Source organism: Eublepharis macularius, chromosome 2 (assembly GCF_028583425.1).
Source record: "Eublepharis macularius isolate TG4126 chromosome 2, MPM_Emac_v1.0, whole genome shotgun sequence".
NCBI classification, from domain to species: domain Eukaryota; kingdom Metazoa; phylum Chordata; class Lepidosauria; order Squamata; family Eublepharidae; genus Eublepharis; species Eublepharis macularius.
In genome coordinates, this window is record NC_072791.1 from 29565423 (window position 1) to 29587422 (window position 22000).

The following is a 22000-nucleotide window of genomic DNA, read 5'->3' on the forward strand; positions in this document are numbered from 1 at the left end:
AAGCTGAGCTTCTGCCCCAGACCCCTGGTTTCCTACATTGGTTCAGACATCGGATCCATCAGAGGCAGGGATATTTAGATGACTGTTAATGTGTAGGTAAGTCTTTCCCTTTCATTTGCCCCTAGGACTTAGAATCCAGAGGTATGCCCTTTTGGGGAATGGAAGTTTTAGCTATTGTGGCTAATAGGCCGATCATAGCAGAAGTTTCCAGTGATACTCCAGTGCTTTTACTGACACTTTCAAAAACCCCTTTTTTAATGTATTATAATTTATGATCTTTCGGGGGGGGGGTGAAACTCACTTCCGTAAAAGAGTACCTATTTGCCAAATAATCGATACAGTGAGGATTGGAAATATAAATAACTTTCCTTTTCAGTATGTTGAACTACGTTGAGCTATGTTGAAACTTTCCTTTTCAGCTATGTCAAGTTTTTTCAGCTACACTTCAATGCTTGCTCAGATGAAGTAAATAGATAGCATTTGATTCATTCCACGGGCTGCCAGAGAGGAACGACAGGAGACACTTAAAATATATGAGGGCAGGCAAGGGCTATTTAATCTCATGAGCCAATCCAAATTTAAGTAGAGTGGAACTCCCCACTACAACCTGCTAATAAGAGGAGTAAATCAACTCTGAAAAACCAATTATGGCCACATAAATGCAGCTGCTACAAAGTGAATTCCCAGCCAAGTAAGGCTGTTGGATTTGGTTTCTGAATGTCTCAGTGGTACAGCACATGACTGAGGATTGCAAAATGGTTTGAAGAAGGCCAGATACTGAAAACAAATGGTAACATGCTGAGAGGGTAACATAATGTAAAAGGTGGAGCATTTCTAGAAGTAAAAGATAATCAGCACAATTAATCTATAAAGTATTTCAGTGTCATTAAAAATACTGACATCTTGGGTATGCATTTCCCCCCTGCTTGCACTTTTTTTTGACAGAATGCAAGAAAAAATGTCTCTAGAATTTTTTCCTCTTGGGACATGGTCAGAGGCAAGTTAGGGCTGCCAACCTCCAGGTGGGGCCTGGAGATCTCCCTAAATTACAACTGATCTCCAAACTACAGTTCCCCTGGAGAAAACAGCTACTTTGGAGGGTGGACTCCATGGCATAATACCCCTCTGAAGTCCCTCCCCATTTTCTCCACCCCCATATCAGGAATTGTGCAATTCAGAGTAGGTGCCCCTAATAAACAACATCCCCAAAGCACTACGACTTAGCAGCACTGAAATCTATGGTTTCTAACTCATTAGCGAAACATCTGGGATCCTTTTCCTACAATACCACCCTCTTAACTGAGAAAAAAGGCCTTTTTGAATAATTCAATTTTGCATTGTTTGTGGAAAGCCACGAGGGTAAGGGGCTCTCTTGACCTCAGGCAAGCCATTCCACAGGGCAGGGGCCACCACAGAGAAAGCCCGTGTACGGGCTGCTGTTGATTTCACCCATGTACAGGCTAGCACCTGCAAGAGACCCTGTTCAGATGAGTGAAGCAGCTGTGGAGGGACATAGGGAGAGAGGCAGTCCCATAGGAATGCTGGACCAAGGCTGTGAAGGGCTTTGTATGTAATAACCATTACCTTGAACTGAGCACGGTAACTGATAGGTAGCCAATGGAGTGACTGTAGGATGGGAGTGATGTTCAAGCTCCTGCTCGCTCCTGATAATAGTCGAGCCACAACATTTTGCACCAATTGGAGCCTATGGCTGGGCAGCCATTGGTAGCATATTTCTGGGTGTAATTTAAAGGGGGGGGTTGTCTCACACTGTAAAGCTTATGTATTTATGCCACTGGTCCAGACAGCCCCACACCACAATGGGCTGGTAAGCCCTGTGCCACAGTGGACCAGGCAGCCCCATGCCACAGTGGACCAGGCAGCGCCATGCCACAGTGGACTACTGGGCTGGGCCACACAGGACCCTGAGGCAGTGGGAAGGCGTGGTGCTGCAGCGCTGGGTCTTCCCACAGCCATGCTGGGCCTTTCTGGGCCTCTAGAGGCCCCAAGGAGGCAGCAGGGAGGTAAACTGTTTTGCCCCGACTCACTTCTTATCCCCACATACTGTGCCTGCGCAGGGATAAGAAGTGAGTCGTCATAAACATGGTTTGCCTTTTATGTTTAAGGATGATTTGTGATTTGTGTACTAAAATTGATTTGTATTTGAGAAAGAAAATCAAAGATTGTTGTATTACTTATTCTCACGATTTTTAAAAAAATTAGAAATGTCAAGTTTTGTGCTTTACATTTCTCCTACAATTCATCTGTTTTTGAAAATTGGTTAGCGGGGGGCCGGGGGTGCAAGCAATTAGCCCTGTCTAGGGCGCAAAAAAATCTGGCACCAGCCCTGGATTCAGCCCTGACTGAGAGCAGTTTAACACAGACAGGAGAACTGGGGGAAAGTTGGCAAGAAGTTTGGGACGTAGGTACAGACTCCCATTCTGGCCAAAGAGGCTAGATCTGTAATGGGAGCAGAATTTCCCTACCCAGTTAAACAGTTAGTTAGTTCTGAAGAGTGATGAGATCCCTGGTCTGGTGCAGTTAGCAACTGCCCTTGGAGACCTTAAAGGTCAGTTGAAAACGCAAGATGAGTACTGGTGTTTCAAGAGAAGGGGTTTAGGTACTTGAAAGAAGGTACCAGCCTTCTTGAAACCAAGAGTCAGAGAATACTCAAAGAAAGTGTACTAGAGTGTTTGAGGAAACACTGGAACAAAAGCCTCTAAACATATTTATGTAACTGTGAAGAGCTTAAGAAACTCTCTTTAACCTGAAACATAAGAACTAAAGTCTATTTTACGTCAGAGTTATCTATATTGAGTTACCTCAAAATTTTTCAACCCCTGATTTCACCTGACCTCTCCCCTCTATGTTAAATAAAATATTTTGTTATTAGTGAATTTCAAATCACCAAAAGTGCCATTTAAGTTGCTTAATAGAAAGAGAAAAGAAAGGGGGGGGTGTCAAAACCTGCATGGTAGTTAAGACCATCTTCAGAGACCCTCTTCTGGGCCCCTCATTTTCAGAAATGAGGGAGGGAGGAAGTACTAGGAACAGGGCCTTTTGCCAAGACTTTGAAACTCCTGATCCAGAGACTCCCCAGAAGCCAAAAGGGGCTGTCTTTCAGTTGTCAGGCAAAGAACTGTTTTATTTTTAAATGATTTACCTTTCCATTCTTCTCTCTGCTGGCTCCTTGCAATTATTGCAGCTTTCACATTAAAGACAGGCTTGTTTTATTTCTGCCTATTTTTCTGCTATTTATTACTAAGTTTTAAATTGAGGCTGCGCTATTTGGTCATTTTTGTTTCTCCCCCTCCCCCTCAACTTTTCTCTGCTATTTCCCAGCAACAATGTAAAAAATTCAATCCATTAAATGATTTAAAATATTATGAATAGTTAGCTGGGGGGGGGGACATTTATTTAGTCAACTGTCATAATCTCTGCACACTTCAAGCATCACATCCAAGCGGCAATTTCCTCATATGAGTCTGCCTTATGATGAATAAGACCATATCTAGCCCAATTATTGTGGTGTTCTGACAGGAAATGACTTTTCAAGGTGTCTGCCATAGATTTTTACATAAAACAAAGGAAGTACCCTAAAAATAGATTCACGAAAATGCATCCTTGAATAGAGAAAGCTCAATCTATGGCTCTGTTCAGGTGTCATAAGCAACCATGGTTTGTTTAAATTACAGCATGTTATGCAAGCCCTGCTTTATCCACCAGACTGGATCTTTTCCTGCCTCAAAGCAGAACTTCAGGAAGCCATCTCGAGGTCCCCTGTAAGTGGGCAGTGAACTGCTTTTGAGTGCAATATCATAGTTGTGGAACAATTTCTATTTTGTATGTTGGCAAACTGAATAAAAGCATGTGGTTATGTGAGATTCGCACCAGCACCCAGCCACAACCACTATGCTACAGCAGCTCTCGAAACAAGCTCCAAGTACAGCAATGCATAGAAAAGACATCATCAGAAAACAGTACCAAGTACGGTGCTTCTTTTCAGTACATAAAGACAAGTTTGTCTCAGTCCCATTACCTGACATCTCTTTTGATTAAAGGTACCCTGAGGAACTGAACTTGAGACCTTGTGCCAGTAAAGTCCATGCTCTACGAGGCATGGCCTCAATAGGGAACTGAGACAGAACATCCAAATGGCGCCTCTCCGTTGGTGCTAAAAAATTAATAAATAATGAGCAATGCCCTTTAATGATTCCTCAAAAGGTTGGGAGCGCCATCTTTCACCTTGCTGTGGCAACACCACCCTACCCATCATTTCCCTGGTGAGATGCATCCGTTCTGGCTCCTATTCTAACTGGGAAATGAGCAAGCATCTCAGTCACTTTATGCATCACCTCTATACGCTGTCTCAGAACTGTCGCATTGCATGCCAGAAGTAATGAAACTGCTCAAAGCTAATTAAATCCACTTGCACATCACTTTTTGGGTAGTAAGAACACAGATGTTAGAAGAGAGTCATACAGGATTTGAATGAGTTGAACACCATTATAACAGAAGGGATAACAAATAATGGCTGAAGTGCCGCACCAGTTAAGGATGCGTATCCAGAATCACATGTTGCCACTGTTAATCAGGGGAATTAGTCTCCCAAAGCAGTTTCTATAATCAATATTAATTCCCATGTATCCAGGGCAGTTATTTTCATTAGCAGAGATGACTACACGATGCGGTCTGCCTGATTCAAATCTATTAGCATATGCAGATCCTGTAGCCACTCAGCAAACACAGAGGATTGCTCTTACTCTCTGACTAAACACATACAGTAAATAATTGGGAGGGCTTAGTGGCTTAGCGGTAGAACACCTGCTTTGGATACAAAGGGGGTCCCAAATTCATCCCTCAGCATCGCCACTTAAAAGTATCAAGTAGCAGTTGATGTGAAAGACTGCTGCCTAAGAGTACAGAGAGCACTGAAGCATAGAGTTCCCAGTCTCCCAGTGAGGGCAGGGGATCCCCTGCTCCCAGCCTCTGTCCTCCGCTGCCTCTTATCTGGCTGACAGGGGGAAAGGTGCTGGGAATGAGAGCTCTAGAGTGCAATTTTAAGCAAAATATCCTCGTGGGAGGGAGCCTTTCCTTTATTGTCGTGCTGGGAATAACCTCATTCCCAACATGACAACAGCGGCTCCAGAGTGTGCGTACACTTCAGGTGCAACCCCCCAAGGGACCTGGCAACCCTACTGAACCAGGAGGTTCAACAAAATTAAGATTATTTGTTTATGTACAGGCAGTTTTTAAAGAACAGATCAGCAGCCCAGGTTTTTAGACATTCAAAGGAGCACTTAAACTAAAGCTAATTACAGCTTCAAGTTGTGGTTTAAAATCCCTTTCATGCTAGTGGATACAAACAGGCTTTCACTGCCTAACCCCCAGGTTGGAGCCTCTCACACACAGGAGTCCACCCACACCAGCCTGCCCATTCCCCTGAGTCAAACTACAGGGTACCAGGTCTGCTCATCACCAGAGACATGGTGCTGTGTCCTCTCCCAGAGGTAGAACTAAACTACTCTGCCACACTACCGGGCATATTGATATTGTCTGGTCTCTTGCTGAGGCCGACTAGCACTTCTATAGGCTCAGGAATGAAACAGCTGAGCGGCAGTTTTACCTTTCAGGGGCAGGACAGCCTCCAGTCTGTCATACCCTCCCTTCAATTTATTTTTCATCTCTGAAAGCTTTTCCTGCTAGTAGCATATCCGTTGACCTCAACACAAAGCTGATACTGTTTTGTCTACTAATAAGATTAAACTTTGGAAACACAAGGCACACTGTGTAGGAGAAAAGTTAAATTTCAGCAGCTGCACAAAGCTTACTTTTCCAGATCAGCAGCACCATCTGCTGGTTACTATTTAACTGCTGTTTGAAATGCAGAGTGCAAGAGCAAAACAACACACAGTTCAGTTCCTCTAAGGCAAATAGCCTTAGTTTATAGTCATTCATTAATATGAGGCAATTGTTTTAATTTTAATGGGCTTTTTTGGCTGCTTCAGTGGAGGTTTGCTCATTTGATGGTTTTTTAAAACTAGAAATATCTGTATCTTCTGTGGAGGTTTTTATACTTATTCTCATCCTTGCTTCAGTCTGAAAGAAAAATGAATTGGATCTTTTTTGTGATGGTGACAGATTTGAGATGATGAATTAAGGCTTAACATTAAAGCTGATATAAGCAAATTGTGTTAGATGCTACACAAAACAGAGAAATGAATACACGGAGAGAGTGATAGGCACTCATTTGAAATAAATGTGGCTTCCTCCACTGACTGGCTTTAATCTCCTGCCAAGTATAAATAGATGACGTGTTGTGCGAGCCTTGTTTTTACAACACACTTCAATCACAAGATCCAAGATAGAAAGGAGCCATTATACCCTTCAGTCTTCCCTAGAGAACCATGTGGCAGCACTCACATAATACATACCTTAGCCACTGCCTCCCATTTGCCTCTCTTGGGCCTGGTCTACAAAAGCAAAGACGTAGTAGAGGGGCTTGTACCACTTCAGTCTGCAGGTAAATTACATTTCTCAATCCTATTCTTACTTTTTTTAAAGCAACATCTCCCTGCAAATAGAAAGCACAACTGGCTTCAGATATTGCTTTTGTGCTATGGTTTATTATTTGCAGCGAGATCATTTACACAGGAGCATGTTCAAAAATTGCATCCTCTGCCTGCAGCACTACATTTGCTTTACCATCTCCGGAGTCTATAACTTCATTCCATTGGATTTTAAGACCAGGCTTGTGCTTGCAGATGGAAAAAAACAGAAGTGCATTGCAAACCATGCCAAAATATGTTGATCATATGCCGGGTGGGGAGGATTAAAGAACTCTTTGCCACAGTAAGGGAGAAAGCAACAGAGGACTGAATTTGGAACAAATATGTGACAAAGAGGAAGGAATTCTGGCACTATCCAGGTTCTTCCTTTTTTTCTATCTGTGCTCCTAGGAGACAGGAAAGGAGGGGTGCAGATTTCCAATCCTGATAAAGACCTAGTTGAGAAATATTTGCACTTCTCTTTTCCCCACCCTTTTCTTCCCTCTCAGTACTGCAATTTTTTCTCCCTGTTGCATCCTCTCCTGACCACAACGGTTGCCAACTGTTTGGAGGAAAAAAATGCCCCTTTATAATTGATGTTTAATGGGATTTTTTAACTAGGTGATGTTATTTACCATGGCATGAAAAGCTTCATTTGCCCATTTCCACACATTAAGCCTGTTAAAGGAACAGGGCATTTTCCTCCAGCGTTCTCGGTAACCCTGCTGCCCACTTATTTTCTAAGATTCTCAGTGAACTGTGAGTCCCAGACACAAGTCCTCATGGGGAGCTGCAGATTCTCCTCCCACCCCCATTCAAACACTGCCGAGCTATCCCCAAGGATATACTGAGCACCACTTTTTTCACATGCAAAGTAATGGCAAACATGGGTTTTATCTGTACCTCCTCTGTCTTGTCATTGCTCTAGCCTGTCTTCTCCATTTTGGTTGTTCCAATGCATTGTGTCTGGTAAATCTACTCTTATGTAGCCTTTTCATCATGACTGGTTTAAACCAAGTTGAAACAGAAAACGGTTTTAAAACTAAATATTGTCATCATATGCATTATTCATATGCCGGTGCAAACCAAAGGACGGCAATATCACTCCACCACCCACACTGTTCATGTTTCTAATCATGATGATCAAACTTATTGATAAAAGCAGTCAGTATCTAGAACTATGCCACGGGCTGTCCTGCACTTACTAACATAGTAACATTATTGATGATTGTGGAAATATATTAAAAATACAATTATTGGTTTTCTTCAATGCAAGAAGCTAAACAGGCATTCAGACTTTGAAACGTATTTACTGTAAAACAATCTCAACGTGGGTACCAATTTTAGTGATGTCAACTGTACCAGAATGTTTAGTGCTGTTTACTGTAGCTCCTCACCACAAGTATATTATGGCTGCATTGGTCTAGCAGGAAGGAAGATAATGTAGCTGAAGCTAAGCAGGTCTGATCAGTGCCTGTATAGGAGAACTTCTAGGAACCTAGTTCTAGGGCAGAGGAAAAGTGGGATATCAATATAACAAATAAAAGTGAACACTGTGAGAATGAGCACCAAAATTGTGGCTCAGCCAGCACAGTATATATTGGAAGGCAAAGAACATGAAGCAATATACCGAAGTCAGCTTGTCAGAGTAGTTCTACAGCTTCTCAGAAACCAATGAGATAGATTGTATAGAATGATTAGTAAAAATATTCACATTTTATTTTTAAAAATGGCACTATTGCTCAGAGCTGAGAGCATGCTCTGTGCTTTATATAAAAAGGTTGCAATTTTTCATCCATGCAATCCAGATTCCATGTCAAGAAAAGCCAGGCTCTACAACCTGTAGAAACTATGAGCAAATTCACATAATTTCACTTCTTTTGCACAATCTTTTCTGGTTTCACGAGTTACAGAAGAGACAAAGAAACTAAAGCCCCAGCCCCAATCACTAAACTTGTGTTCAAGTCGCTGCCTTCTGAGATACCAGCAGGCATTGCCCACAGATTTCCAAGCACATATCAATGCAACTGTAAGCACTATCCCTTTTTTTCTTTAAAAAAAATGAAACTTTAGGAAGGTCAGTTTTGTACCTTGCCATCACACTGCCATTTCTTCTACACAATGTGAAAGTGTTCATAACCCTCCTGAAAGCCTTACTTACAACATGTGCTTAAAGGAAAGAAGGCTGGCAACAACTCCTCCATGAAGCCATTAAGTCTCCATATGGAAAGATCTGAGATCTTCAGACATCATTACCATTTGTTATTTTCAACATTTTTCATTATACTGAGACTGAACAAGCTTTAAAAACCATTAAAGACACAGGATTCTTAGTTTCCTCATATATGCCCTTTATCTTGAAAGGAAAATAGCTAAAATCACAAGGTAAACATGGTTTCTCAGATATAATTTGTTCATATCTAATAGTGTACACTGTCGGAACATTAAAACAGTTCGAAGAACCTAATTTATTGGACTATGACTAGAGGTGTACAGCACAATGTATATGCTTGAACATAAAATATAATTTTCAGCTTAGAAGCTGAAACATTAAGAAGCCTGATATATGGATATTTTCAAAAAGAGCTTCCAACACCCTGCCTCCATTTTACTTCTTACATGAAAGAATTCTACTTGCTTATTTCTCTATATGAAGACATAGTAATCTTCAATGAAGCAGAAATCACCTCTGATCTTGAGAAAATACAACAATTTGTAACTTTGGGACAAACACTTCTGAAGGTTAAATGCCCGGTAACGGCTTGCAAGGGCAGGATCCCAAGTGGTTTGTACACTTATTGTAAAATGAGTCACAACAATGAGAAACTGCATTTGTGTTTCCAGAACCCATCCCTACATGTCCTGTTTGGAGCTACCACACTGCTAGTTTTAGAAGTTCACACACAGACGTGATGACGGTCAATGTGTATTAAATGAGGCAGTCTTTTTGGACGAGGTAGAAGGCTATTACTTTCTCATTTTTAATCCAGATTTTTTAGAGTTCTCCAAAACCCTCTAACGGGATTAGAAAAAATGGCTGTGGTATTTGTTTTCAGCATGAGAAATAAGTCTTATGTATTTACTCCATATGAATCAAATGGAATTACGTTCCATATATATTATCTGATTGGAAACTTAAAAGCCCAGTTTGAACTTATATCATCATTATTTACTTTTTCTTTCACTTAGATGCAAGAGAAATCCAAATACTATCTGCCTGGGTTGTACACAGAACACAATTTGCAAGATACAAAGACTATACAGGGTGAGGGGAGTTTCTATGGATGATTCCTGAATCCTGACTCAAGAAAAATACACAAAGCAATACAAAACAGAAGTGAGCGTCTTATGCTGTTTGACTCCAAGCATCTGATTTACAGTGCAGTGGTTATACTTAAATATTCCATGACAGAACATTTTCACGCTCAGACAAGAAGATATGGTGAATGGTGATAAACCTCATTGTCAGTTCAAAAAGTTGCCTTTTTGAGCTAATTATATAAGGCTTTTTTGGTAACAAGTTATCAAGAGCTGTCTTTGTTAAAGTCACAGAGGCTTGTTTATTTTTTGCCATGGTCTTTCTCCGAATCCAACAGTGCCGAGCGAATTCCCAGTTTCTTCAGTTCTTCCACTAGATCTCCACTCTGATGCATCTGGAGAAGTATGTCACATCCTCCCACAAATTCCCCATTGAGAAATACTTGAGGGATAGTAGGCCAGTTGGAATAGTTTTTAATTCCTGAATCAGAAAACAAAGGCAGGTTAAGTCAAACGTTCCCAAACACATTAGACAACATACTGTTTCAGAAAGCCTCAAACAGGGAGTAGGTAGAGAAAACAGTTGACCCTATATGGAGTAAGTAATATAGAAGACACAATTTTGCATGCCATATATTACCCTTTCTTCCCTCTTTTCTTCTACCACTGCTAAAGGCTACAGTCTGAAGAATGCTTTCCTGGGAGCAAACCCTGTTATACAAAATGGGGCTTACTTCTGGGCAGACTTGCTTAAGATTTCTCCCAAAACCTCCTCTGGATGGGGTCTTTTTCACTTTTGGAAAGAAAAAAAATACTGTTCTTTATATGGACAGTATTTTATGTAAGGCTTAACGGTTACAGCAGTTATACTCAGTGGCTGAGGAACCACTCTGGGTCTTTTGAGCACCGTTTCCCAATGTGGCACCTGCCCATGTTTCAGGAATGTACCTGGTACAGCCTGTGGTTCTCAGATGATTCCCACCTTGAAGCAGCCACCACTAGAGGAATGGATACGCTGCAAGCCTTCCTGAGAACCAGTTTGGTATAGTGGTTAAGAGCACAGGACTCTAATCTGGAGAACTGGGTTCGATTCCCCACTCCTCCACTTGAAGCCAGCTGGGTGACCTTGGGTCAGTCACAGCTTCTAGCTCTCTTAGCCCCACCCATCTCACAGGGTGTTTTGTTGTGGGGATTATAATAACATACTTTGTAAACCGCTCTGAGTGGGTAAGTCATTCTGAAGGGCGGTATATAAATCAAATGTTGTTGTTGTTACTACTCCTGAGGTGCAGACCTCATGACAGATATGGAAGTAAATGTGGCTCTTTTGGCTGATGATAATTGTGAATGTACCCAAGGCTAACCTTTGTGGTCATTTGAAATTAGGTTTTTCATTCTCATACTCAAACTTACTACTCTAGCTATATTATTGTGTGGGAGATAGGAGGGTATGAGATTCCAAGATTGGAGACAGGGATATGAAGGATCTAGTAAGTTTACAGGAGATACGATTTCATGGGGAAAAAACAAAAACTGACATAACAAAGGGTGCAATTTCAGCTTCACTGCTATTCATTTGTTTATGAACAGGTGTTGGCAAGATTCAAATTTCATCTCTGTACCCTTGCCAACATAGCAGAAACTATGTACAATGTTCTTCAATGCAAGAAACAGAAATCATTTTAGAAAACCCTACTACTTCTTGGGACTTATTTGCAACAAATATACTCTGTTTCTATATCTGAATGCCTTCCTACACATCCTATTCGGCGAATGAGATTCTTTCCAAATTCTTTATCTTTTCTTAACAGACCTTGGAGTTCAGGGAGTGGTTACGCCAGAAAAGTCTTCTGACGCAATCTGCAGTTTCACAACTAAGTTCAAGGTCATAATTCTGAAGGTTTTGCGCAGCTGACATGAAATTAAGCAGTACTACTTTGACACTGACACTCCTGAAAGGGCTAATGTGAATGCCACTAAATCCTTCTATCACGCCTGAAGCCAGGGTCCGTCAGCCTATGAAAAAGAAGTTATGCCAAGGGTCCTAGCTGAGTCTTCAGGAAACAAGATTTCAAAAATGTTGAAACAACTTTACTGTATTAGCTTTCTTCCTTGCAAAATTTCCAAAATGAAAACTATTAAATTAATTTCATGCATTCTCACGACTGACCTTGACTCTAGGAGCCAGTCCCATTTTTTTCCAAGCCTTCAGTGATTTGAGTTTTAATGACTTGTTACTGTTATATATAAAATTTCTGGAAATTTTGAAAGTACAAAAAAATTGTGTAAAGGAGGATGAGTTTCAACCAATTGGGATTGGAGATGCTAAACAGGATGTGTACAAAAGTAGCATACTCCTATAGCATTCTTCTTTAATTAGTGATCTGGAACTTAAGTGGTTCCCTACTCCAATTTAAGGACAATCATCAGTAGGACTGCCACCATGTTATTTTTGAGATTACCATTTAGTAAAAGGGTGGGGGAGATGGAAAAGGGTGCCAACAGCACAAAAGAAAAGAATACTAGCTTTCATACAACCTAGTCTCACACATGTTCACTCAAAATCAAGTCACTTATTTCTTTCTCTTATTTCTTTCTCCTCCCTCCTTAAACTACCTCACAGGTCTGTTGTGAGGATAAAACAGAAGAGACGAGAGTGATGTTGTGAGCTGCTTTTGGATCCTGGTTGGGAAGGAAAATTGGGTATAATTTTTTTAAAAAATTTAAAAAAACCCTTCTGGGAACATAAAAATATTCATGCTGCATCCAAACCATGATCCAGTTAGTCCAACATCCTGCTTCATGCAGTGGTAAGGCAGAAACAATTTGCAGAAGCAAGAAGTCTGCTTTGTTAACCCCCCTCCCCCATAGTATTCAGAGGAAAAGCATGCCTAACAGCCACTGAAGGATCTATCCGACATGAATATACTAATCTCCTTTTAAAGACAACAAAACCTGGGGCCATGACTTCAGTCCAGTTTCAGGTAGATTGGTCAGCAGTAGAACAGCAGGATTTGAGTGCAGTGGCACCTTAAAAGATCAACAAATTTCAGGGTATAAGCTTTCAAGAGTCAAGCTCCTTTCCTCAGAGACCATGATCTTCAACTCTTGAAAGTTCATACTCTGAAAATCTTTTTGGTCTCTAAGGTGCCACTGGACTCAAATCCTCATGTTCTACTGCTACTCACCTATCCAAGTCAGTATGGTCTCCTCTGATCGGTAGCCTCTCCCCAGTGTCTCAGTTGATCCTTTAAAACTGGAGATGACCTCTGGCACTTTACACTGATGTAATACCACAAAGTACATAGCCTGTCCCTTCCCCCATTTTATCCTTATAACCCTGGTCGGGAGGATAGGCGTGTGATTGTCACCCAACAAGCTTCCATAGCAGATTTGAACCTGTGACTTCGGGATCCTAACTGGACACTCTAACCACTACAATGCACTGCCCTGGGCTACAGATCACATACAGCAAAGTCATCCGAGGCGGGGCCTACGCTTCAGGGCTCTCTCTCAGGCAAGGAAGGGGCGAGGGGTCGGTAGAGGGTGATGGGGCCGGTCAGCGCAGCGCTGACCTTGTCGTAGGTTGTGGTCCTGTAAGACGTCGTACGAGTGGTAGTCGGTGACGCCGTGCAAGCGCAGGATCTGCACCACCGCGTTGCTGAAACCGCACTGGGGCTGAGCCGGGGTGCCCTTCATGAAGACCACCACCGGGTGGGCGCGCACCAGCCTCCCCACCTCCTCCTCCGAAGGACCTGCGCCGCCAGCCCCGTCCCCCGCCGCCCCGCCTTGGCTCAGATACCGCGGGGTAAAAAGCAGCGGCCGCGACGCTGCCGACCGCCACAGAGCCGCTCGCAGGCGGCAAAGAGAGCCGTTCATGGCTGCCCTCAGGGAACTTCTCCTCAGTGACAGGCGATTCTTTCGCGTTCAGGCCCTCACGAAGAGGCCCGCTATCGCCCCGCCCCTTCAGCTAATACTGTTCCGTGACGGGAGCCGGCGTCTTTCAATCAATCTCAAGACCCCAATCAGGTCAGAGAAAGGCTGCTCGCGAGGCCAAGCCCCGCCACACCAACGGATATTGGGAGAAAACACACGGAAACACAGAACTCGGATTGGTTCGCTCTGCCTACGTCCTAGCCAATCGCAACGCATCTCCTTTGGGGGGGCCTTTAAAATCGCTCCCCACAACGATGCATGGCTTTTTTCTTGACGAAGTGTTAAAAATACAACGACTCTCCTCGTGATTGGAGTTCTTCCTTGTCAATCAAAGCGGAGGGCATCTTTATACAAAGGACGGTGATACTTTTTTTTGTTGTTTGTGGGAAGAAGGAAGGGGAAGCTCCATTGGAGGTTGCCTGTTTCCGTTTCCGGCCGTTGATCTTGTGGGTGAGATTTGCCGGTCGGGCTTTCAATGAGCTTGTGAGAGGTAAGTGAGACTGGAGGGAAAGGGGGTTAAGTTGCTTTAATATGTCAGCCTTACAACTGCTTATGCTCTGTTCAGTCATTTCTCCAAATCTTTATTGGATTTCTACTGGCCTTAAATATTTATACATTTGCATTTATCTACCTCATCGCATGTTTTGCTGAAATGTCTTTGAAATTGACTGTACCGACCCACAATGTATAATCACTTGCGTCTCAGTGAGGAAGACAATAAATAATAGAAAGAAAAGTAACGTTATTTACGTGCGCTGTGGGTGTGCGTGTGATTTTGCTGCACCTCAGTACAGGAACGTTCTGGTGAATTTTAAGTAAGGGGTGCTTGCTTCATGGGGGAGCTATGATTGCTTATCTCCAGTGGGGCCTGAAGTTCTCCCGGAATTACAATTGATATCCAGACAGCAGAGATCTGTTCCCCTGCAGGAAATGGCTGCTGTGGAGGATCAGCTCCATGGCCTTATAGCTTGCTGAGGTCCCCCCTCCTCTCCAGAACTTGCCCTTACCAGGCTCTACCCCCAAGTCTCCAGGAAGTTTCCAACATGCTTTGCCTTTAGCCAGCCCCTGGTCCAATCTCTGGCATCTCTATTTGAAAAATATCAGGCAGTCATGCAGTTTAATAAAACCATTAACTCTGGAATGACATGAAGGAGATTGTTGACTTTGGACTATTATTCTCTTAATTTAGATACTGAATAGTCTCTCATTCCAAGAACATTTTCTTAACTCAGAAGTTAAGTTCAGTGTGGCTTACTACCCAAATACGGGTTTTGCAGCTTGTTGATATATCTTTCCTGCATGTGTTGGTTTTCCCTTTTCCTTTTGCAGTGAGACTTCTCTGGTTACAGCACATTATTACAGCCTCCTCCCAAGAGAAGAGTAGCTGTGTTTGGTTAGACCAATGACACATGTAGTCCAACATCTTTATGTACAGTGACCAGCCAGATGACTCTGAAAGGTCTACAGACAACGCAAGGAGACCTGAGCCTTTGTCCTTGTTGCCCCCAGCACTAGTATTCAAAGGGCTGCTGCCTCTGAACATGGCCGGAGGGGGGGCAATTTCCATTTAGTCATTGGGCTGTGGAGCATTATTTTTTGTGTATTGTCTGCCTTTTCACTGAGACCCAAGTCAGCTTACACAGTGTAAGTCAATATGATCAATAACTGAGACATTGTGTGAACAATACAATAGGGTATGCATTGCAAAAATCTAAAAAGAAGCATACGTTCAGATCCAAAAATACAGAGATAGGCCTTGCAGAAACAAAGCATCAGTAGCTTGTCATGACATATTAAAAAGTGTGAAAATTATCCAGCAGGAGCATATCTATATCAACAGACAGTACTTAGTAGTATAGTCTGCAGTCTCTATTCCTTCACCAAGCATTTCTCTGAACCATTTTCTTGCAGCTCTGCTCTATAGCCTGAATAAAAAGGCCCTCCTGAATAGTTCAGTTTTGCATAGTTAGCAGAAAGCTAAGAGAGTGGGGGCTTTCCTGACCTCTTCAGGCAGACCACTACAGAGAACGTGCATGCACAGGCAGCTGTTTATTTTGCTCATTTGTAGGGTACTATCTGCAGAAGGCCATATTCAGATGAACAAAGCTACCTAGTAGAGCACAGGGGGAGAGGCAGTCCTGTAGATATGAGAGGCCAAGGCCATGCCTCCATGCTGCATTTTGCGGGGCATGTTGGGCTGCATTGGGTGGGGGAGGCAAGAAAGTTGTGACAAACACTCCATTGTTGGATCTACTCAAAGTGCTTGAAGTAGCTGGCACTTGAAGTACTTACCTCAGTTAACAAAATGAGCAAAATGTGAAGAGTGGGGTAAAAAGCTTATCTCACACCTGTAGATGAGTTCAAATTCCTGGCTTTTTTGGGCAGAGATGTCTGCTGAGGAATATCCTGTCACATGCTTTGGAGCAGTGAGGGACATTGCTTCTTTTCGTGTAGGTGTATTTACTGCCATTTACTTCTGGATAAAATAAGTAGGAGGAGTGAATGTCTAGATGAAAATTTCCACTTTTATACATACTGTTCCACAGATGGCTTTGCCAATTACATCATTATGATGGGCTGTTTGGCCACATTAGATTGCCTGCTGAAATAATTTTCTCTGGAGGATGCTGATGTTAAAATGCTTTGGGACGGAGCCAGCCAGCTTTTCTACTCAATCTCAATTCCTTCTTACCACAGCCTGTGTTCTCTATAGCTTTTGTCCATGCAGGGCCCATGATCAATGGCAAACCCTTTTTGGTAGTTAAAGGGGACTGTCTTTCTCTTTTTTCCCCAGCAGACAATGTGGCTGGACCCAGTAACTGAGATTTAGGGCCGCTTTGATAAAAATGTGCCTGAATGTGTCTGGGGCAACATATTTGTTTGGATGAACCAAAACACAAAAATACTAGTTTTCCCATGTGTTGAAAAAAATAGCATTTTTTCAGCTGTCCTGTTTTCAAGCTAGGTTTTTAAATACCTAACTTTTAAACCCTTTCCACGAATGCCAACTATTAAATAAAACTGCAATGTTTGGTGGAAATCACTTGCCTTTATTTTAACCTGAGAATCTCTTACTTCTGTTTTTTTGTTGTTTAAAAAGAATAACATGGGAAGATTTGTAACAAAGAAGAAAGACGTATATAAAGAAAACGAGAAGTCCAGTGCCCTTTGGACAACAAAATACTAGTAGGAAAGAATTCTGAATACATCCATCATGGCATAGTTGCTGCTCCAGAAAAATGCAGGTTAAGGTATCATTACATCACAAGCACAGAAACACATTTGACAAACTGGAGAAGAGTCAAAGATAACTGAAGGCAAAATATCTGAAGTGCAGATGTGTCTTGAAGATAAAACTCAGAAGGTCTCAGCAAGCATTGATTGGAGCTCAGAAGACTGGATTAGAGTGCTGTTCTTTCTCTTATGGCGAGTTCATTAAAGAGAGCTTACTGGTGACCTGTGAAGAAGTCTATCCAGAGAAGAGCTCATCTTCACCAGCCAGATCCCTTAAAAGCTGTTATAGTCTAACAAGTACATAATGCTGTTCTTAATTTTGGAAAGTAGATGCAGAAGGAATGAGCTCACTGGTTCTGTGGCTGTACACACAGGCATCAAAGAGACTCTTAGATCAGTAGAATGCTCTTGGTGAGGTGGCCACATTAGGTGAGATTGGTGTTCATGTGCCCTTCAGTCAGGAGCACTGGAACATCGTGGCTCAACTGGTACAGATCCTGAAGCCTTCAAGAATGCCACAGAGACCCTCAGTGCTACCACCACTACTTTGAGCCAGGTTATTCCCATTGTCATGTTTTGGGGCCAAAAGATGGTGGGCTTCCTTAGTGGGCATTCGTTGAGGTCAGAGGAGCTTCACCTCGTGGTGAAAGTGGAGGCCCTTGTGCACAGATTGCAGGAAGAAATCGTGGAACAGCTGGTGTACGTGCTGGCCAGAGTCTGGAGTAAATGCTAACCACAATGTGCAACCTCAGGGTAAGAGGGAGCATAGCCCTTCGCTCTGCTTCTCTGAGCCACTGGAAACTGAAGCTAGTGGAGAGGGCACACCAGCAAAAGGGTTGTCAGGAAGAGGAGCAGGAAACACTCTTGCACTCCCAGCAACAACTGCTCTACCAGCATCCTAGCAGAATCAGCTCTGCCAGCAGCATGGTGGCTGCTCCCGGACAGACTGCTGCAGTGCAGGCTAGGTGGCACAGAAATCAAGGAACGAAAAGCAAGCCTGTCAGAGGGAGCTAACAGTATAATCTACACAATTTATTACTAATAAAGTGCCAAGTGCTCCAAGTGCAAATCTCTCTATATAAAGTTAATGATTTACAGAAATTCAATAAGTATACAGCAATAGTATAAACAATGCGTAGTAGAGATCAGAACTAACATACACCACTGGTTGAATACAGGTAAGTATATAATCCTTATGGAACTTATAGTCTAATGACTTTTCTCCATTTCCTTTATCAGATGGCGGAAGACCATTTCCTTGTGGGGTCTTCACAGCAAGTTCAAATTCTTCTTCTTCTAGTCAATGTCCAAACAGTTCAATAAAGCTTTTGATTCAAGCCAAATATGGGATGTGTGGTCTTTCAAAACTGGACAAAGCCTGATCGTTCAAAGATGGGCGGAGCCTGACGGGCGTGTGCCAGCATTATAATCTCGTTTCGTACTAATCACTTTTTCGAAGGCCCAATCATTCAACAATCAATACAAAAGCATGTCAAATCAGTTTCCAGTGGGTGTGACATGCAACGGGGGGGAACTTGCTGATATTCAAAGTTTGGTGTTCAAATGGATGCTTGTCACATTTCTCAGTTGGCAAAAATGTTGTCTACAAATGAAATTGCATGTGAGAGGACAGCACATATGCTTAGAGAAGCTGCAGCTGGCACTTGAGGAAATGGTTTGTCAGTACAGAAATTAAAAGGCTAATGCTGGACATGGATAGTTTCTACACGTTTCCCAAGGATGTTCATTAAGATCTTTGCTTTGATCTCAGCGCTCACCTCTCTAGAAGAATAAATGTACAGGTTGTCTGCTATGCAACTCTTTGGCTAAATTGGAATTCAAGAATTTGGAACAACATGCCTAAGTGGCCATCATCTGTTGCAAGCACGTATCTCTGTGAACAAGTAATTCGGCTTGTCGGAGCAGCTCTGGATGTTCTCTTTGTTATGCAGTGCAACTCGCCAAGTGTGAAATGAAGATTGGAAAGCTGTCTGCGTAAGTGGAACATGGTCCTGACTTCCGTGGTTTGGAGCAATGAACTATTAGTAAACAGACTTCTTAAATTGAATGTAAGGTACGGGCATGCTGCTTAACTCTTTGCTACTCCCCCCCTCCATCCCCATCGCATTTAATATCAACAGAAATGTCATTTGTAAGAGTAGAATCTCTGTCAAATGTATAAAGTAATCTAAAACGAGAGATCTGCAGTGTTCACATATACTCTAGAAGGTTAAATAGCTGTCTTAGTTGGATTCCCCAACAGACTAACACACCTGAAACTATATTCTGAACTCTTCTAAGCTAATTGAATTCAGTGGGCTTAGAAGAATGTAACTCCACTTTGTATTGTACTATTGTTGTTATATAAGGTTGTGTAGAAAAGTCTCTCTGTTGCAGTAAATTCAGTGTTATTCCAGCTGTTACGGGACTCTTTGCCCTGCGTAGAGTGCTCCAGTCTTTCAGTGCATCCCAGAAACTCTGCAGCCTTGAAGTGCCCTCAGTTGTGTTCGTGCTGTGGGTCCATTGGGCTTGCAGAAAGAGCATTGGATGGAGGAAGCCGAGGCAGGCCTGTAAAAAGCAACAGCAGTTCCATGTGCAATATTCCTCCAACATTCCCAGTACTGTTGCCACGGAGGTAATGATCGTCCCAGTGTCATTATCCATCCATCAACAGTAAGAACAAGTCTGCAGTGTGATATTGTTCAGCAAACAGAGATCTGTTGCCGAACACTAAAAACTGCGACATTCCCAACTGTGGGTTGGAGCCAACCAACTTTTCAGCTGGTGAAAAAGGAACGAGGGGTTCTACTTCGACTTCCAAAAAAACTGCTGGAGATCATGGGACTTGCATGAACAAAAGCTTTGTTTGACAGGGGCTGTAGTAGGGAATGTAATTGGATGAGATCCAGTGAAGAAGCTGGCTGGATCCAACCTGATACTCTTCAAAACTTTTAACCAAAACTGTACGTTCTGAATATCCCCACATTAATAATAATTGCTTATTTTTGCTTTGTTTTTCAGATGAAGGGAGTTGCAAGTCCTTCCATTCCCATTACTGAAGATGATGTGCTACAAATGCAACCTGCCAGAAGTGGTGCTAAATTGCACAGTGATTACATGCTCCATTCCTGTGCACTCAAGATGAAATCTTTCAAAGCTACCAGGTTGCAATTCTTGTATTACAGCGAACACATGAAGCTGCCTTCTGCAGAGTCACTGTTGGCCTCTCAAGGTCACTGTTGTCTACTTGAGTGGCCTGGGTCTCAGGCAGAGGCCTTTCAGTTCACCTGACACCTGATCTGTTTAATCTGGGGATTAAACTCTGGCAAAGCAGATGTTCTACCTCTGAGCCATGGACTGTCTCCCAGTGTCTTCAGTGTTGTGGCATTAAACAATTTTACCATTTCAGAATTGATTGATTTTGTGTTTAGGTCATCCATTGTATATTAAAATACTTGCTAGCTGCTAATTTCCCCTCTTTCTATATATGCATTTATTTCTAACACATGTTGTTGATCTTCTGTGATATGTCACATTTTTATCCCACCCTTCCTTAAGGAAGTCAGGGTGATCTGTACGGTTCTCCTATTCTGTTTTATTCTCACTAGTTCTGTGAGGTAGGTTAGGCTGAGAAGAATGGGCCCACAGTCATCTAGTTAAGTTTTGGCTGAGTAGGGCTTGAATCCAGGTCCCCTCAATCCTTGTCTCACACTTTAGTGACCATAACACAATTGGCAACACTGGGGAATCCCTTCTGGCCTTGATTCTGAGCATCAGTAACTGTGAAAGGAAATCAAATTGAGCATAACTATCACCCTGGTCTCTGTTCTCTAGTCAACATTTATAAAATTATAAGATTTATTTGCAAGCATCAGAACCTTGTCCTGGTACACTGTTGTGAAGGAACAAAAAAGATTGAGAATATCAAAGCAAAGTAGGGCTAGAAATTAGGTTCTTCAAATTATTAGTGGTGGTAGGATGGAGTGCCAGTACTCATACAGAAGGTGGTATCCGTTTCCAGCAGTTACTTCCGCGGGACTTGAGAGAGCCCCAAAATCAAGGTTAGAAGGGATCCCTCAGTGTAGCCAATGTGGCGTTGTGGCTCTTCAGAAAGCCAAAATTCAGTACTAGTGAGTACCATCACAAGAAAAAGCTCTGGGAATAACATTCCCATCTCCTGAAAGACAGAAGGCTCCTGTGCAGTGTAACTTGGGAGGGAGCCCCATTGAGCACAGCAGAACTTTCTTCTGAGTTGGAATGCAATAAGATTGGGCTGTTTAATTGAAGAGGTGTTAAGTCTACGCTTCACTTGGTCCTAAGATGTCAGGGGGAGTTGTTGGCACAGGGGGCTGTGATTGCACAAATATATCTGCTATATTTGTGTTATAAAAAGCAAAACACTGAATCCCCCACTCCACCCATTTGAAAAAGTCTTCAGTGTAAGGGCGCACCACACTTTGCAAAGCAAACATGACCACTATGCATACATGTGTTTCCTGCACTCGGTTCATAGCATGTGCACAACATACATTTAAGCCCTCTCTATATGTGAATCAAGGTTCCCAGTTGCAATTTTGAAGGAAACTCAGTGTAACAATACTAAAATAATAATATTTGCATTTTCTGCATAAAGCAAGGTATAGCCCTAAAAACTAGGTTGCAGGAAGAAACTTGCATAGTTGTGTTTTGTAAGAGATGGGGTTGCTTTTGTTTAGGACACACCCTCCTGAAAGGTGTGAGGTTCTTCATTTCTGGAGAGAAGGAATTAGGATTTTTTTCTCTCCCATGGGCAAAGGAAAAAGCTGAAAAGATAAGTTTGTAATCATACCATATGGTGGACCTGAAAGTAAAGATGACCAGGTCAGAAGAATCTGCAACCAACATGTGATAAAATTTCAGAACTGGCACAGAACCTGTTGAATCCCAGTTAAATCTCTGCTGTCATTGGTGACCTAAATCTGCTGGTCAAATACTGTACTCATGTAGTAGTTGCTTCTCCGTGTGATCTTAGGCTCGTTTTCTGA

The 22000-nt window shown here is 42.4% G+C and overlaps 1 protein-coding gene, 1 long non-coding RNA gene and 1 other non-coding gene across 5 annotated transcripts; 2 read left to right on the forward strand and 1 right to left on the reverse strand.

The window, feature by feature from the left end:
* Positions 1–8882: 8882 nt before the first annotated feature.
* GLRX5 (glutaredoxin 5) lies at positions 8883–13768 on the reverse strand. Its single transcript, XM_054972898.1, has 2 exons — positions 13382–13768; positions 8883–10287 (listed from the first exon to the last, which is right to left on the reverse strand). The coding sequence occupies exons 1-2, from the start codon at positions 13683–13685 to the stop codon at positions 10109–10111; spliced, it is 483 nt and encodes a 160-aa protein (XP_054828873.1). The 5' UTR covers positions 13686–13768; the 3' UTR covers positions 8883–10108.
* Positions 13769–14010: 242 nt separating this feature from the next.
* LOC129324614 (uncharacterized) lies at positions 14011–20429 on the forward strand. 3 transcript variants are annotated; one of them, XR_008596545.1, is made up of 4 exons: positions 14011–14232; positions 16843–17532; positions 18216–19050; positions 19998–20429. It is a non-coding gene; the product is annotated as an uncharacterized LOC129324614 (long non-coding RNA). The 3 variants fall into 3 exon arrangements; XR_008596546.1 differs by having other exon boundaries at positions 16843–17273; XR_008596547.1 differs by lacking the exon at positions 16843–17532.
* On the forward strand, positions 19452–19724 carry LOC129325363 (small Cajal body-specific RNA 13). Its single transcript, XR_008596610.1, has one exon. It is a non-coding gene; the product is annotated as a small Cajal body-specific RNA 13 (non-coding RNA).
* Positions 20430–22000: the final 1571 nt, after the last annotated feature.

Excerpts from the sequence above, each read along its gene's own strand:
- GLRX5 (XM_054972898.1), bottom strand. The coding sequence starts at position 13,685 with ATGAACGGCTCTCTTTGCCGCCTGCGAGCGGCTCTGTGGCGGTCGGCA. Across the intron at positions 10,288-13,381 it reads GGACCACAACCTACGACAAG|GAATTAAAAACTATTCCAAC; the intron begins GTCAGCGCTGCG and ends TTTCTGATTCAG.